Source organism: Anser cygnoides, chromosome 6, assembly GCF_040182565.1.
Source record: "Anser cygnoides isolate HZ-2024a breed goose chromosome 6, Taihu_goose_T2T_genome, whole genome shotgun sequence".
In the NCBI taxonomy this organism is placed as follows: domain Eukaryota; kingdom Metazoa; phylum Chordata; class Aves; order Anseriformes; family Anatidae; genus Anser; species Anser cygnoides.
In genome coordinates this window covers 23966274-23984236 of record NC_089878.1, presented here as the reverse complement: position 1 = coordinate 23984236, position 17963 = coordinate 23966274, and the positions used below count along the sequence as shown (strand labels likewise).

The 17963-nt window shown below is 38.0% G+C and overlaps 1 protein-coding gene and 1 long non-coding RNA gene across 12 annotated transcripts in view; one reads left to right on the top strand and one right to left on the bottom strand.

The window, feature by feature from the left end:
• The window catches only part of KCNH7 (potassium voltage-gated channel subfamily H member 7), a 221402-nt gene extending 215319 nt beyond the window's left edge, over positions 1 to 6083 (bottom strand). For all 9 annotated transcript variants that reach the window (XM_066999812.1, XM_066999811.1, XM_013171336.3 and 6 more), the window contains exons 1-2: positions 5567 to 6083; positions 3351 to 3581 (exon numbers count right to left, since the gene is read on the bottom strand). In XM_066999812.1, coding sequence (XP_066855913.1) covers positions 3351 to 3581; positions 5567 to 5642 — 307 coding nt within the window. In that variant the 5' untranslated portion in view covers positions 5643 to 6083. The remainder of the gene's footprint in view (positions 1 to 3350; positions 3582 to 5566) is intronic.
• Positions 1 to 17963, top strand: part of LOC106029940 (uncharacterized) — a 338557-nt gene that overhangs the window by 142899 nt on the left and 177695 nt on the right. The window lies entirely within an intron of this gene.

The window sequence follows — 17963 nt, the reverse complement described above, 5'->3', positions numbered from 1 at the left end:
CGAAGCTCTCACAGATATTCTCCCTGTCTCCTCTACTCCCTCCTCATTCTGCACAGAGCTAAGGGAAATATGCCTAGTATAGGTAATACATTTATAAAACTGTAATATATTGAATTTCCATTCTCCTTTGACCGTTCTGTCTTGCCTTCCATATTTAAAGCAGTGTTGATTCAAACAGCTGCCATTTTCTGAAGATCAGCCTGCCTCAAAAAATTTTCCATTCTTCTGCCCCCTTCTCTTAACATGTGTGATCTAGCCTAAAAATTAAAGCAACAAACAGGAACATTCAGTCTATCATCATGAAGATGTTTAAAACTCAAAGTCTTGCTTTTTTTTTTTTTTTTAATCTAGAAAAGTAGGCTATAGACCAGTAGAGAACTGTAGAATCCTAACATCCAGTGTATATGCAATATTGTTTTTCTAATGCAAGAAGTTCCTTTTAAGTTGAAGTTTCAACCTGCCTCATTTTAAAACTATGTGAGGTGGCATTTATAATCTAAAAGGAGAATAATTAGTTATACAGTGATTCTCTTTCTGCTATCTGCATTGCTGGACTTCTGATTACAAACTAGCTTTACAAGTGAGAGGATATATGTTCCCACTGACAATTTCTTTATTTGTTGTACTAAAAGAATTTTAATGCAAACAGTAGTTTATATAGAGTAAGTGAGAATGTGATAGGGAATAAGCTTTTATTTGCATTTCACTGGGCATTTATTGAGGACTCTGTAATATGGTCTTCAGAAACGTCTGTCTGCAGAACCTTAAGCCGTTGACAACTTCATGAGCTGCCATTCTCCACTGTATGCTTAAGTATTATGTAAAGCACACCACACAATGGGTGGCTATGAAATATATATGTATATAATGTTAAATCAAACTTTCAAGCAGAGGGCAGTTCATTAAAGTAACTTGGGTTACTCACATAGAAAAAATTAAAGTTCTAATTGTGTTGGTATTGAGCTCTTAAAGAATTCTCATATTCACTCACACTACACGATACAAAATAAACAACTAACCAGGCACTAAAGTCTCAAATGTTTAGAAAATTATTTAAATTTATTCTGCTTCAGAACCCAGAGAAAGTCCTTATTAGCTGTCACTACTCTGTATATAGTTCTATATAAAACACATTTCCAAATTTTAGATGAAAAGCGAAGTATATCTCTTTGGCAATTTAGAATAACTATTGAATATGTTTACTGAAATTTATTATATCAATCATACAAGTAGCTTAAATTTTGTAATACCACACAAACTTCAGAACCTTTTCTCACATTTTTTAAAGAAATTTAACATTATGTGGAATGAAACAAAAAAGTCTGATCGAGTTGTCTGGGAGTTATAAACTTGAGTGTCAGACCTATCTTGTATTTTGTCAATATTTGCCTATAATCAGTGACTCAAAATTTTAAATATTTAAATTTTTAAAAGTCACCTGTTGTTAGTTTAAATTTTGCAGTGTATATAGTGCATGATAAGTAATTTTGACCAGTATATTTTTCAGATATTCAACACACATTTGTCTAGAAATATTGTTCGTAGCTTTTGAAATTCCTTCACCTTTGAACATATAGTCTAGTACTCTTTCAATTTAAGGAAACTATTCACAGCAGGGAAGTTACTGAAAACCTTTTATGCATGACAGTGTTTACACTGAATAATCCGTAACTGTCATTTATAATGTACTTCAAAATTCAAAACTATTTACACAGGATATAGCAATTTTTGTGGTCAGTTTTGCTTTGGCCTCAAATAGATTATGATGTGTTGCATGATGCCAGGATTAAGCATTTTAGAAAAATACTTATTTAGGGTAACTGATAGATAGCTATGTAGTAGTTAAGATAGTTAAAGTGCCTTTCCTACCTCCCATTATCGTGGGAGACTGAAGCGCTTTTAAATAACCAGATCTCAAAACAGTGCTCCAGGCTTGTGGCTGTGAAAGTTAGCAATGACATTCTCCTTTTGCAATATTATTTTTAACACACGCCAAGTTAACGCAAACACAGGCTAGATGTGTACAGACACAGTGTCAGGTCTCCTGATAAATCTATGTTTAAGGCACAACTACAACAACCAGTCTTGAACAAAATCTACTCCAGTCCACCAAACCAGGTCTAAGAACAAAGGACTGTAATGAGAATGTGCTAAGAAGAATATTAAATATTGGTAGTGTGGGTAGAATGCTTGGCCTGAGTCCTATCTGAATTACACTAGCTTAAGCTAAATATAATATTAAGTTTCTCCAAGATAACAACAGAATTACTAAGAACAGGGTTTAACTCTGTGACTTTAAAATGACAGAGCATCCACTGCATGTGATTCTAAAATTGATGCAAACAACACACTGGCACTTCTCCAGAACTAATTTAAGCTCAGCATTTGAATATGAATTTCCTTTTCCTTCTCCCAAGAGTATATATACAGCATGTGATGGAATAAGGTACACCACATATTCATAATTTGGATTTGTTTGAGAGACAGGTGTTTCTGTAAATAACACTAGGTAATCAAAAATAAAAAATAAAAAAAATCCAACGTAACTATTAGGTATCATAATTAGATTTCATGTATGTTTTAATCTACAAAAACAGTCGCTTATTTACTTTATGCTCTCTTAATAGGAAAAAAAGCATCAGAAGTGCAGATTTAACCACTCTTTCTTATACCAGCAATAGTGTTAAAAGATTATACCGAATCTTCACTGTAAAACAGGGATACTCTTCATAGTTTAACCATCCCATATTTGTTACTGTGACAACATAATTCTAGGACAACTTTTGTGATTCAAATATAGATACTCCACAGTATCTCATATCTGAGAAGGATTTTCCCCTTTCTTTATAAGGCAATACTGTCTTCATAATGGGCCAATTTTTGCTGCTTTCAATCCCCTTGTGCTTTATCCATTAAAATATTGCATTTAAATCAAACTATGGTTTCAAGGTGGCAGAATTAAGTTCTCTGAAATGGATACATCGTTCCTACTTTCTCTGAGATGAAACAGTTCCTACAAATTAACAGTCAGAAGATTCCTGCTCTGTGCTTGTGTTATCTTTGCATTGTTGTAGGACTGTTTACTGTAGGAGATTTACATCTGATTTAAAGCTCTTACATTCAGCTCTATCATTCAGCTCTATCATTCAGCTCTTACAGTGAGCATACAGTGAAATACTCTATACAGCCACTACTTTCAGGGCAAATTCCCTTACTGATACACGTAATTGTACTTCACTGGACATCAAAGGAGATACAACCTATTCCAGCGAAGGGTCTGGCCAGCAGATCATACACACTTTTACCAGATAACCAAACACAGAAGTTTTGAGTATAAAAACGGACTTTACCATCTTTGTGATAATAGGTAACTTCCACTTTCCTCTCCTCTGACCCCAGCAGTGCTTGAGCAATTTGGGCAATATGATGTCTTTTAGTCTCTGGTCCATGAAGAAAATCACAGGTGCAAGGTTTCTGCATGACATCTGGCCTGGAGAACCCAGTCATCTCACAGAATCCATCATTGCAGTAGATGATAGCACAATTCTGCACTCTAGCATTAGCAATGATGAATTTTTTATCTGCAATAAAAGAAAGTGATGCATTTTTTAGTAGTCTTTCAACTTTTCATAAAGTGTCAATTGCATGGATGGCTGCTAAACAACCACTCATTTCACTGGGATGCCTGAAATGCAGAGATTTTCCGTCATTTAATGGAGTTAATTTGATCCATAGCTTTTAAAGAAAATTCAATAAAATTAGAATACATTAAAAATGAAGATAGTTGTCTTTTAAGGAAATAAAGCTAGACTGTGAAAGTCTTTTGCAAAACTTCTTTTGACATTTTTCTTTTTGAGCTTCACTGAAACATACGTGATTAGTATCACGCTGTCAGCCGTAACTCCACGGAAAGTCCTTGAAAGTTAGTCGCTTCTTTGGGTGGGGTTTGAAGGTGGAAGGGAAGTGGGTTCTACAGTGATAAAGCCCAACCAGCTGAGGCTACTCAGTAGGGACTTTCACTGAGTTGAATGACATTAAGTTCATAGTCAGTATTTTAAGAAAACTATCTGGAAAAAAACACGACAAATGTTTGTTCTCTGTGACTGTTTTAAAGTTACATTTATGAAATAAAATATTCCTTAGTAAAAACATGAAGGTACATCAAAATCAAAGATTGTGGCGTTTCAAACATTTTTCAGTCCACTGAAGTTCTGTGCCTTAGTCCAACATGCTTTCCCAAACCCTCACCTGCAAGAAAAGTTCAAAAGTTGTCTTTCAACTGTTATTTCATTTGTCTCCGTTTACCACTATAACACACTATTCCAGTTTTATTTACAAATGTACAGTTTTGATATATTTACTGACAATAACATCTATTTCTGTTTATGTTAATCACACTAGCAAGCCCCTCACTTTTAGAAAAGACTTTTTATGTGATACCAAGTTAGCAGTACAAGTCTTCAAAATTTTAAAGATGTTCGGTCTTTGAGCACAGTGCAATATTTGGAGAGAAAAATACAGATTTCATTCTTGCTGTTTTCTATATCTTTCAATCATGCTGAATGTTCACTATCACTTGACTATTTAAAAAGTAGGGTTTTATATTCTCGACGTAAAAACAACATAAAAACTCTACTCAAGTAGCAACACTGACTTGGCATTTGGTTAAGTCAGGACTACAGTCTTTATATTATTCTCAAATAACAAATATTAAATTGGTAACGTATGTCTAGGTATAAGGAAGTATATAAACTGGAGCTAGCTCTAAGAGTTTGCACTGAACTGATACTAAAAATATGCTAAATATTTAAATAAATGTACATATATCAAAACTACTGTTTCTAAATGAAATTCATTTTAAGCATCAAGTGTTCCTTCCTACCGTTAACAGTAAACCAGAGTTCATCCAGGAAAAACACCTCAGCTTCTCAGCCTCCTCGACAGGTAGTAAAACTGCTGCATTGGAAAAGACCTCAGAGACTCTCCCTGAGGATGCATTTGCACTGGTTTGATAGATATTTTAGGCTTCCATAAACAAAGCAGAAATATTTGACAGATACATTAAAATGCAGTCACGATGACAAGGTAAGAATATTTTCTGTTTAATAGCTCCTCTGCATATTATTTGGTTCCTTTAAATCAAAGTCTGCCTGTTATGCTTTATTTTGAAAAGACAATGATAATTAATAACAATAACAACTATAATAAATCTACCCGATTTTCTTAGCCACCATACGGACAACAAAATTTTACACTGTGTTTCAGAGACATCTCACTGGTTTAGAAGGTAAGAAATATAACTTCTGTAGCTATACAACATGGATACAGTTAAAGATAAAAACTGTTCATTGAAATAGGGGAAGAAAAATGAAAAGCTCAATAATTCAAGTCGGTAATCTGCATTCTAGATCAAAAACAACGTTACTCCTGCGAGGGATCCCCTCCTCACCTCTGGGGTTTTCTTCCCAAGCTACAAACTTAAAATAGTCCGGAGCTGCTGTCCATTTAGTCATAAGCAGAATCAAACAAACTACTGTAGCAAAATAGATAGAAAGAGAGAACTTACTTTGCCCTTCAAATTTTCGTATGATTGTGCCCAAAAATGTATTTTGTGGTGCCACATGACCTCTGCGAACAGGCATGTTTGTACAGATCTTCGGCTTTCTGTGCACAATGACTTCTCCAGGGATCTCCTACACGGCTCCAGCCCAAAGCACCGAGCCAGCTACCCTTTGTGACAAATCATCGTCCTCTGGAGCTCGGAAATCTCTTCCCATTAGCACCACTTCTAGACACACGCTTTTCCTATCGGAGTCAGATCCATCCCCCAGTTTCTTTCTTTTTTCTTTCTTTCTTTCCTCGCTTTCTTTTCTATTTTTTTCCTGGAGGACCTCGGACGCTATTGTCTGGGCGGGTAGGGGTGGGGTAAGCAGGAGGAGGGGGGGGAAGATTACAAGGGTAATCGATCTCTAGCACCAAACATCGCCAATTTTCCAAAGCAAATGGCTGTGACCCGGTAGTTTCCGACGCTGTAGCGGTGGTTGGAGGGCTGGAAGACTAATGTTGCTCCGCTGCCAGAGGGAGTGACGTTCCCCCCCTCCGGGCTTCACCACGGCGCGCAGCAGCTCGGATTACTCAAGCGTGGCTTAGCAAGAGCCAGCCAATAAATCTCTTCAAAACTCGGCGACAAACGGCGGCATCGGGAACGAGCTACACCCCGGCACGGCCGCGGCGCGCCTCAGCCCCGCTCCGCCGCAGCTGCAGGGGGGGCAGCGGGGACCCGGGGCGCTGGCGGCGGGGGCGGAGGGGGGGTGCCCGCTGCCTCCGGCCGCCCCCTGCTTCCCCGCCCCGCCGGCCCCTGCACGGCTCCCGAGAGCGGCCCCAGGCGCTGCCAGGGCCCGGGGGAAGCAGCCTGGTGCACGCCCCGTCTGCGGCTGGGGAGTGTGTGTGCGTTGGGGGGGCGGTGGTGGGGGTCGGTTTGGAGCGATGGGGGAGAGGAGAGGGACCAAGGGACCACCGGCGCCCTCGGCATCCTTCCCCGCCCTAATGCCCGTCCCTTCCCATTCCGCAGCGCGACCTAGGCGGGGGCTTCCCCCCCCCCCACACACACACCCCTCCTGTCGAAACAGGGGGAACCCTCGGCGCGGGGGGGGCGCCGCTGCCCGGCCGCTGGGAGGCTGCCTCCCGGGGCCGGGGTCCCGGGGCCGGCCCGGAGCTGGCCGCGGTGCTGAACCCGCCCCGCACCGAGGCGCCGCCGCCCGCGGCCGGGCCAAGGGAGCGCCTGGGTACCGCCCCCGGCCTGGCTCGGCTCGGCCTGTACCGGCCCATAGGGCAGAGCGTGCTGTTTTGGGGTTGTATTAGGGCTTCCCGCTCTACCCAGCAGGTGGAAACGGGGCGCGCTCAGCACGGGGGAGGCCGGCGAGGTGATACGGGGAGGGAGCTGGGGGCAGCCATGCGGTGCTGGAAAGGCATCTCCAGGGGAGCACAGAGCAGCGGCGGCTTCTTAATAAACTGACAGGGAAAGGGAGTTAAAAAAAAACAACAGAGGGGCACCTGCTCCCTGTTCTTTGTAATATCAAGCGCAGGATATTGAGCCGGCAAACCACTGCCTCCCACCTGTTCTCCCACAAGACAAACAGGTGTTTCCTTATTCCCGTGGGTTTTTCTCAGGTGTGGCCTTTGTTTCACTGTTACCGCGTGTCTTCCTCTATATTTATCAGGGGAGGGACACAGTCTGTTGAGTATGTGGGTACATTTCTTGACTAATTTCATTTAATCTCAGAGGAATCATTCTAGATTTACACAACTGTAAATAATGTCTGAAAATACCACTTATATACACATAAATTGTATTTAGAAGGCTGCATAGTAATTGGCTGTATACTAATTACAAAGCTTCAGCTAGATTAAGTGGTATGTAATCAGGTACATAATCAATCTTAGGAAGTGAGTGTTACTCATTTACAGAAGCAAATGTTGAAATGTTTTAATCTGTATACTCAGATGTCTGAATCAAAGGAATAACAGCCATATATATTCTTTGTAGTCACGCTATTTGGAGAACTGTAACATCTTTGTGACTTTCTGATGAATGCTAGAGAGTGAAATTCTGAGGATATTTTTACTCACTCTTCATGTAGTGAACTGTGGATGAGGCTGCAGGTTGATTTTTTCTCTTTCAGCTGTTTATTTTGACCAAGAACACCCATATATTGCTCTGAAAATGTATTGAAGGTCCCAAAGACAGCAGCTGAACTTGGGGACATAAAGTGAGAGGAGCATTTTTATTTTAACATTGTATATAATACCTAACATCTTGTCAAATTTTAATTGTCAGGAGTGAATTAATTCTGATTTTTACATAAAGAAATCGTACTTTGGTGTTTCTAAAACAGCAACAGAGAATAAGCACAATACAATTGAAACCTGTACCAAACAATCAATGTTTGATTGCAGTATTCAACAGTTAATAGCAAATTAGGTTGACTGAGGAACCCTACAGGCTACTAGAGTCCAGAGTCCTTTAGGTGCCTGGCTGGCACAAAAATACATAAATTAAAAAACAAACAAACAAAAAACCACACAACACAACAAACAAAAAAAACCCACAAAATAAAATCAAGAATACAAATCTCACTGAAGCGCCATCTTTTCATGTTGTTTGAGCATCAGACTATATTTGCCTGAAATAGCAGAAACTAAGATTCCATGACTCCAGAAGTCCTTTTCTATTCTGCCTCCTGATATTTACTAGAAGTTTGATGTTGATTAGGTGAATGTACATCAATCAGAGTCCACAATTATTTCCCCCTCCCACTTCCCTTTGTTGGTTTAGGAACTGCTCAAGATAACCCCAGCCAAAACAAGATGACTGCTGCTGAAATACAAGATCTGAGACGTGTTTTTTGTCAGGGGAGGAATTCACAAGAATGATGGCATGTAATAACTGCATAAGCAATAGGTGGCATCAGAAAATCTTTCATCCCAGTGATTTACACCCCTGCAGTCTCATAGATGCTCTGTTACTCCTGGAGTGTTTAATACTCATTGTGCATAACCTTTTATAATTTTCTGTAACAAGCCAACAGTGAGAGAAGTGCAAGATGAAAATGTATTAAAACTGGACAATTTAGTAACACAGAGAGAAAAGTGATCATTTGAAAGGATTTGCATGTGAGTGGGAAAATATGCATGTAAGTGACAAAGTTTGAATTCATCATAAACGTGCCTCTCTAGTGTGATGAAAGAAATGGAGAATGCCATGGAGATATATGTTTTATCTATAAAGTTGTACGGTTGCCAGCTCTGCAAGGGACCAAAATGCCAATGGAGGGTCTCTCCTGAGCTAAAATGCATCTAGTGCGACTGATCCCCTCATTCTCTGCCCCCTTGTGGCACTGCCCCTCATGGCACCGCCCTCGCCACAGCCCAGCGATAGTTCCCCAGTGAACACTGCTGCTCTGCAGCAAAATTATATATGGCATTTCCTGGCCCCAAGGATTGAAGCTGATTTTGAAATTTCAATTTCATGAGATTTCAGTGGTTTTTCTGACACGTTAAGTACTTCTCTTTCAAGTTTCTTAGGAGAATTCAGAGGGATATATGACTGGAGATGTCTTATTGAACTATTTTGACATTTTAGCAGTTAGCAATTAAATCTCTTATCATGAGGAAAAGATATCTCTGTGGAAACGTCTCTAATCATATTTCCCATTCATTTTGGTGAAAAAATATAAAAAGCAGTCATTCAGTTTTAGTCCAGCGTTCTTATCATCCTTGACTATGGCTTTATCTCTTTGATGCTGCAAGAGATTGACTCCCTAAGAGAAATTCCTTCCTTCTTTTTTTTTTTTTTTCCAGCTCAAATAATCTTTAGCTCTATGTTGTTCCTTCTCAAAGTCTTGTTTTCCATTTCATTGTTGCCCTGATTCTACAGTTTGCCCGCTGTAGACAGAAGTTTATTAGTGCAATCCCATTTGAATAAATGCACTGGAGCAGTATACAGTTAAGTCTTGATAGTTTTTATTTTGTTTTATTTAGGTTTTGGTTATTTCATATGTGTGCATGTGTTTCATTGTTCCAGCTAGCATGAGATATCTGTGTTGCTTTGATATGTGTGTTACTTTTGCAGTCTATATCATGTATGCCCTGTCATTTATTCATCCATCTATGCCTCCAATTTTAAACAAAACTGTGAGTGTCTTCAGGGCTGTCAAATGAAATAATGAAACTTTATTTGAATTCCATTTTGTGCTAAGATGGCCTTTGTGGTTCCTTGAAAGATTTATGTCTCTTAATGAACATCTTCTCTTCTCTTCTCTTCTCTTCTCTTCTCTTCTCTTCTCTTCTCTTCTCTTCTCTTCTCTTCTCTTCTCTTCTCTTCTCTTCTCTTCTCTTCTCTCTCTTCTCTTCTCTCTAAAGTTTCAAAATATAGCTCTAGAGCTCTAGATTTTATTTTAATCCCTAATGGTAATAATGATAATCAATTAGGTTATGGCTGGCTGGGATTTAGGCCTACAGGTAAAGTGTGCAGTTACCTGGGACAACAGGCTGCCAAATTACCTCTGTTTGAGAAGATAGAAATCAGCTGTTTGAAAATCATTAGCAGCAAAACAGCAAATCTCTGCTGGTGCTGTGAAGAAGATTTTAGGGTGTATGTGGCAGCAGTTTCTGCTGCTAGAGCTGGCTCCTTCTATGAGTAGTTTTTCTTTACTTGCACTGTGCTGATACTTCAGGACTAGTAAGTCTTTCGTAATTCTACAGCCATGTAGCTTACACAGCTGCATACATAGTGAAATAGAAATACTTCATTATTGATGCAAAATTCACCTTGAGTTATGTTTGAATATGATTATTTTATATTTCACTTTTGTTGTTCTCTGAAAAAAGCTCTTATTTCTAGCAAGACCATTGATGTTAATGAGATTGCATGAATGTAATTTCTCTTTGGCCTAAAGGTTTACTTCTTTGCCATGTCTGTGTATGGTTCTCATTAGTATTCAGGACTTCAGATGTTTCAATGGGAGAAAAGATATAAAGTATTTAGTATTGCAAAATGACAAAAGAAGTGTCCGTACCATATTATGCTCTAAAAAGTGGTTACAAGCTTCTTGTTAAATTTGCAGCCAGCTGACCCTCGGTAGTCATGCGTTCTGTTCCCCTGCCTCCTTTCCTCCTCAAAAAAAAAAAGTTATTTAGGATTTTGTTCAATGTATAATATGTTTTACATGGAATTCCCTCTCTGAGGGACTGTAACTTGATGACAAGAATATGAATTATAAATGCAAAATCTTTAATTGCAGAACTTCTGAGAGCTTAATCTTTTAGGCTGATAAAGGTAATGTCACATGGCAAGAAACTAAGATAGCAGGTAACCTTCTCTGGAAGGATTTGTGAAAAGTTAAGTCTGTTATTCTAAAGTATATGTTACTCTTATTACATGCTATGTTGGAATGCCTAGGGATTCAAAACCTCATGACTTAAGATTGTTTTGGAAGTAGTATGTACAGGTCATGAAAACAGAATTACAAAAAGCATCAATATATCCATCTACTTTATGTCCTGCCAGTGGATTGTTCCCTTCAGTATATTTGCGTTTGTATTATTCATTTAGGATTTAAATTATTCAAGCAATGAGGCTTCCACTTCTTCCTCTGAGAGACTCTTTCAATATCTCTCTGTCTCACCACAGGGTTTCATTCCCTCATATTAAGCCACGGTTTTGGTGTGTTCTCTTGCTTTGGGAGTTTACATTATTTAGATGCTCATCTGATTCCCTGGGTTCTTGCCCAATAATGGGTGCCTCCAATTACTCCTTGCTGACCCTCTCTGGCCAATTAAGAATGACAGAAATGACCCCAGCATGTTCTGTGCCTCTTGAAGATTTTCTAGTTGTATTATATTGCTGTCTGTGTCTGTCATTCTGGCAGCTGTCATTCCAGACAGAACACTGGTAATAACTAGGTAAGACATAAAACGTACTTTTATTAATTTATTCTTTTCCTCATACATACTGAAATTACAGCAGCATACAAAAGCAGAACCCTGCTCTGTATTTTTGTGAATAATTATTCTGTACCAAGGGAAGTGTAATTGAAGGTAAATATGTGCATTTTCTGTAATCATAACAGAAATTCAGGCATAATATTTTGGAATAATAGTTCATGTAAGAACAATCATAACTAGATCACAGCTTAAGTTTGGTTTCTTCAGAAATGTATGCTTAACAAAAATGGAGTGAACTGGGAGAAGGAACAAATTCTGATCTGTATGCATTCATTGCTAGAGTATGAAAAGGGTAAATCATTTACTGTATGTTATTTATTTAACTAGACCCATCTATTTCTAAAACTACTTATCTTTGTACCTGAGTTCCCCCTACCTTGTCTACAGCGTATTCACACATTGGGTGATAAGACTGTCATTTGTCAGGTGAAATTCCTTCCTTTCTTAGCTTCTCCCTTGGATAAACTGTAGTTTGGATTTCTTTTGTCTGCATATTCTGTCTTTTTATCAATAATAATGAAAGGTGCATGCACCTTGTATTTGGAGCTGGCTTAACGTGATTCCTGGCTCTCAACCTAATGCTGGTGAAAAGTACAGAAGTGGTGTAGAGCTTCCTGAGCTTGCAGGCTTTATGGTTTTACTGAAATTGCTCCTACTTCAACTGCAGCAGGCACACAGGGTTTGTGTCCTCAGAGAAAACCAGGAGGTGAGCTAGCCTGAGCTACGATCTTCTGGGCATGTAGCTCCAGCACGTTCTGTGCAGGCAGAATTTCTCTTCACAGAGAATTTTCAAACTGTGTTTCTATGCAATCATAAATAAAAACATACATTATCAAAATCACTCACAGAACAGACTCGCTCTTCCTAACCAGCTCTGTGTAAAAATGGTACATCTCTATGGGCAAGGTTAACTTCAGAGAGGTCACAAGATGAAGAAGCTCATTTCTATTCCTCAGCCTTTTTCCTAGCATCAAGCCATAGCAGCTGAATTCCTGATCTGGTAGCATTTCCATATGCTGCTAGCTTAGCAAACAGTAGGGTAGCCAGAGCTCCTCTTTTCCTCTGCCCTGCAGCAACTAATAGTGAGGCACAGCTGTGGGGGAGAAAAGGGCAGCAGATACTCTGAAGGAGAGTGGTTCATATTTGGGATTTTTCTTGAGTGACCAAGGTGCAGTGAGGCCTTTTACCTCCTTTGGACGATATCAGACTAGATGTGTTTTCAGTCAGTAATCACACATAAATTTCTTCCTATTACAGGTTCATTTTAAAATCAATAATGTGCAGTTTTGAAGCATATAAAGTGTTCTTATTTGGGCACCACTGTTATGACAGTACAGATTATCCTTGTAGATTTTTCATTTTAATAGATAAATATGGATTTTGTTTTACTTCCCTTCCTTGTGCTGATATGTTGTAATTTTGCATAGATTTTGTACCCTTCCTCCTCGAACTGTGAACTCAACGATTTTGGATATGGTGTCCCAGAACTCAGCATAGGAAATAAATTCCAATTTAACTGAGAAGAGGGAAAAAAAAAAAAAAAGTAGTGTGAGTTTTTAGTGTCAATGTCTCCATACTCACTTGATGAAGGTTATTTTTTTTTCTCCGAAATATCTTAGTAGTAGTACATTGTGTGTCTATGTTAATCAGAAAACCCAGACAAGCAGAGTATGCTTTTTCATTTTTAGTTTTCTATACCTTCTTTGCTCTTTCTGCATTCTGTTAACATACTTTACACGGTCACTTCATCTAAATAAGGTAACTGCAGTTTCTACACTGTGCTCACTTAGTCATTAACAATTTTATTATTAGCATATTCTAACAGTTCTGTAGGCGAAGCTTTCTCCACCTGGCATATATGTTTTCTTGCTACAACTGTATTTTTCCACTTTTGATTTTTTTTTCAGTATTATTCTCACAGTAATCATATTTCTCTGCAGTTATACAGAGTCCAGAATCAGATAAAACTAATTATTCCTGACACTGTAGTTATCAGTGCTGTTGTTCAAATTGCTGTCAACAGTAGTCTGCATATATCCAGGTCACACATTTTTCTTCCAGTATTCCCACTTTTCTTTCATAATATCATAGCGTGAGATCACAGCCAATTTTATTACAGAAATCCGTGTTTGTCTAATTCATTTGAAGAGACATCCGTATCCTGAAAGAGCAATTTCTGTCACAACTGTAGCATATGAGCTGATCTGCTGTCTCTGCAGATAAAATACATGTGATGTAGGCCATGTTTTCAAACCCAGGTGCCTGTCTGAAGCTAGCATCTCCAGAACTATATTGATGCAGCTGCAAATGAATGGCTAGGTTTTTCATCAATGCTAAGGACTGTATTCAGTAATACTACGGAAGCCAATATGAACTGCAGGTACTTGGCAAATGAGAGTTTTGCTCATAATCTATAATGGCAGAGAGAGATACTCAAATGACATATCTTGCTTTTTTGAAAGGGTCGTTTGCTGCCTAAGATGTATTTTATTAAAATAATCTCTCCTAGATTTCCTCTCTTTGCCATTATGTCTACTTCATTGCAATACAATTAAGATATATACTGTCATGCTCCTCCTTCTGGATTTTCCAGTACTTGTCTACCGTCCAGTGCAAGTTGTTTGGCAGGATGAATAATGACAGTCAATATTTCTGCTTTGAAAGAGTACTAAAAACAGTACTATATCCCCAAATACATTCAGAAATAAAAATTTTTGTTCTTGAACTCATCATACACATTCCTGTAATTATTTTGCAGATTTTCTATTTATCATTGCTTTTCAAGTTATTTAAGGCAGGTGCATATTGGATCACATTAGAGATACTCATTCTATTGATGATTATGATGATTTTTACTATTTCTATACTACTTATTTTCATTGTATAATATCCAACTATTGTGGTATGTTTTTTTGAAAGACAAGGTCTTTAGTTTGTTCTGTAGCACCCAAAGCTGTAACTCAAAAGCTATGCTTTAGCTTGGTAAATGTGTTCTTGAAAGCCTAGTTTCACAGCTCCTGGTGGTGCTGGAAAACAACAACAAAAAACAACCCACAATTAACCCATAGTTTTTTATATCTATCCAAACTAGCCTGTAGACTCTCACAAATTCCAGATCCTTGCAGATCCAGGGGCAGATTCACATATGAAACTCTACTGCTGAAAACATTGATCTCATTGTTTGTTGTTGTTGTGTTTTTTTTTCCCTTCAGTCCCAAAGGAACTGAAACATGAAATAAAAAAGAAAAACATGAAGTTGTACTCAATATTGTCAGGAAAGTGAATTTGAATTTTTCTTAGTAAAACCTGATCTTTCTTACTGGGGAATTTTGGGAAGTTGATATTTGTAATCAGGATGCTCTTCTGAGGAAGAAATTATAATCAGCTCAAATAGTTATGATTCCACTGCAGTCCAACCTGAAAGCTCAAGACTGCTGTGATTCACTCAAAAGTTAACATTGATTTTTTTCAGACCATGTCAAAGTTCCCAGTCTAGGTATATACATCCTTTGGGGCTCACACATGCAAAATATATCTTCAGTTTAGGACAAAAATGTAATCCCATTTAGTGGTGCCATAGTCCTTTCTCTGCTACTGTCACATAGATATGATGATTGCCCAGAGAGACTGTTTAGTCCTCTTCCTCAGAAGTTCTCAAGATCAGACAGGATCAAGCTCTAAACAACTTGGTTTCACACCTCATCACTGACACTGCTTTGAGCAGCAAGTTACACTAAATGCTTCCTGAGGTTCTTTCAAAACTGCAATCTTATATGTTCCTATGATTTTTTCATTCCCCCCCGATATACCTAGGACTGGATTTCAGATTATTCATGGTGTGCAGATGAGATATAAATAGTGCTACTTGAGCTTTCTGCCTATATCTATGTGGTGGCATCACATGGCTCCCTGAAACACATGGATCCATTTCTACGATTAACCAAAGTTCTTGAGCTTTCTATTATCAATGGTATGATATGAATATAATTTCTGAGGCTTGAGATGGTCCATAAGCAATGCTTTATTGATTAACACTTTAGAAGGCTGTCATATACATGTATGCTAGCAAGATACCAGTCTGTGACAACTGAAACCTTTTCAGACTAAACAGTAAATGTAAAACCACAGCCTTTCCTTGTATTTTTTGTACTCTTTTTGACTATCCAGACGGCAAACACATTTCTCCTGGATCTCAGAGCCCCTCTGTCTCAGTACTGCTTTTCACTAATGAGAGCTAGAAGTTTTACAGGGTTATTCATTCATCTGCCATAAAATATTTTCAGATCTATAATACTTTTCTTACATTCAGGGAATAAGACCTTTATTTCTTCCTCAGCTCCCTTGTGCTAGTATAACTTAGGAACTTTGTTGATCCTTCTCAGAGGTGGAGGTTCATGGCATCGCTGCTTGCCTACCAGATTTCCATCTTCCTCTTTTTTTGAGTCTCCCTGTCCTCAGCACTGACATATTTTCCTTTCCAGTAGTCACGTGAGCAGGCTAATTTGAATAACTGCTATAGAGAGAATACACAAGGAGTTTGATTTAATTTTGTTTTAATTTTATTATATGAAACGTAATTTGATAGTGAGTAGTACAATCACAGTGCAGATGGCAAGTGTTAGGCGTATCTTATTACCTGGAACAATTGAGCACTGTCTGCCTTCTATAGTTTTAATTGGCCTTCCCTCATCTTACAGTAAAAAATTACAACATTGTTCTTGATGAATACTGAAAAAGGACAATAAACTAACTTAATTCTGATTCAGTTCCTGTGGTAGGCAGTGGAGGTGTGGGCACTAACCAACACCCAAAGGAGGTGGAAGCCTGGACAAATAAGCAATAAGTATGAGTCTCAAAATGATTTGAATATACATCTTTAAAAGACTAAATAGTCATAATGGAGCAATTTATTCAAAACATCAGTTCTTCTGAAGAACCAACATAGCACTCAGCTTCTGTCATTGAGCACCTTCTGGGATCAACATCTCACTTGTGTCACTTGCTTTAGAACTGATTAACTTCAGGACTGTCTTTTGCATGTTGGTCTCTTGGTTGGTCTTCTAGTGAACATTTCACAGTCAAAGAAACTGTGAAAGCAAAAATGGAAAAGGAAGATAGAAATTACCAATAATATGCTTTATATTAATATTTATAGACTTATAGCTGCTGCTGGTTGGATGCATACACTTCATTGGGTGAATTTCAGACAAGCCAATTAAAATCAGTTAGTAGAACATAGCTACTTAGCTTAAAAAAAAAAGCATGTATTTATGTCATGAGAAAGTGGACATTTGTGGTTATAGGAAATGTTATCAATTTATGAATCCAAGCACATATACATCATTAAAGTCCTCCTGAAATAGTTCTCATTTGAGACAGATCATGGGATATGTTAATCTGGCAGTGGAGGCTATAATATTGTCTGCTTTTCCTATGTGAAAAGGCCTTGGAGAGGACAGTAATGTTACAGTAATATTTGACAACAGCTGCCAAACCACACATCTACTTCAAGTCAAAATACTTTATATGAGGAAATGTAAGGAAAAGAAAAAATGAGATTAGGTACTTCTAGTCCAAAAAAAATATTACTTCCGATTTTGTAATCAGTACTGTCAATAATAAAATTTTACTTCTTTTTCAGTTTTCAGTCTTTTAAATCTCTAGATAAAGAAGAATAAATTGGCAATCAGTTCTTTGTATAGTGGTTAAAAGACATTTTTAACATCTGCTGCCTGATTAACATCTACTAGCCAAATGGTTTAGTTTTACCTTCCTTTTTACTCTCTATGGTATATTATAATATCTCTCCACAGTCGCTGTTTCCTATGTTAATCAAAGTTGATGAGATACTTGGGATTTTATGATATTCTTCAATGGTAGAAAATTTTTGAAAAATTGAAAGATTCGATATTTAATGATCATAATTTTACTTCTATTTCTATTAACTAAATTCTTGTGAGACTGATTCAGTGAAATCAAAGAAAAGGATAGGGCTGGTTTTTTTTTTTTTTTTTTTTTTTTTGCCATCAATGAACAGGAAAGGTATCTACCTTCTTCAGGGGACCTTAACCTTATAAGAATCTCTCTGGAACTCTCAAATTCCTATGGATAAGTATCCCTCTTCTCCCCCACTTCTGGGTTTGATATGTGAGTCAGATTCTAACAAGCACCATTCAACATTTTGTCTAGCCTATGTTCATGTAGCCTTTTTCAGGCTACTTTTAGATGGGAGATACTTATATGATTTTCTTGACATTATTTTTTCTGATTCTTTTCTTAAACAGCAGCCTGTTTTTAATATATATTTATTATATATATAAAAGTGTAGATGTATACTTCTTTACTAACAGTATTTTTAGCAAACGTGTTTTAGGCAGAATAATGCCTAAAACAGTAAGCACACAATAGACTTCCCTGTAACCCAGTGGTTCTAAAACACTTCAGTACAGTGAATCAAC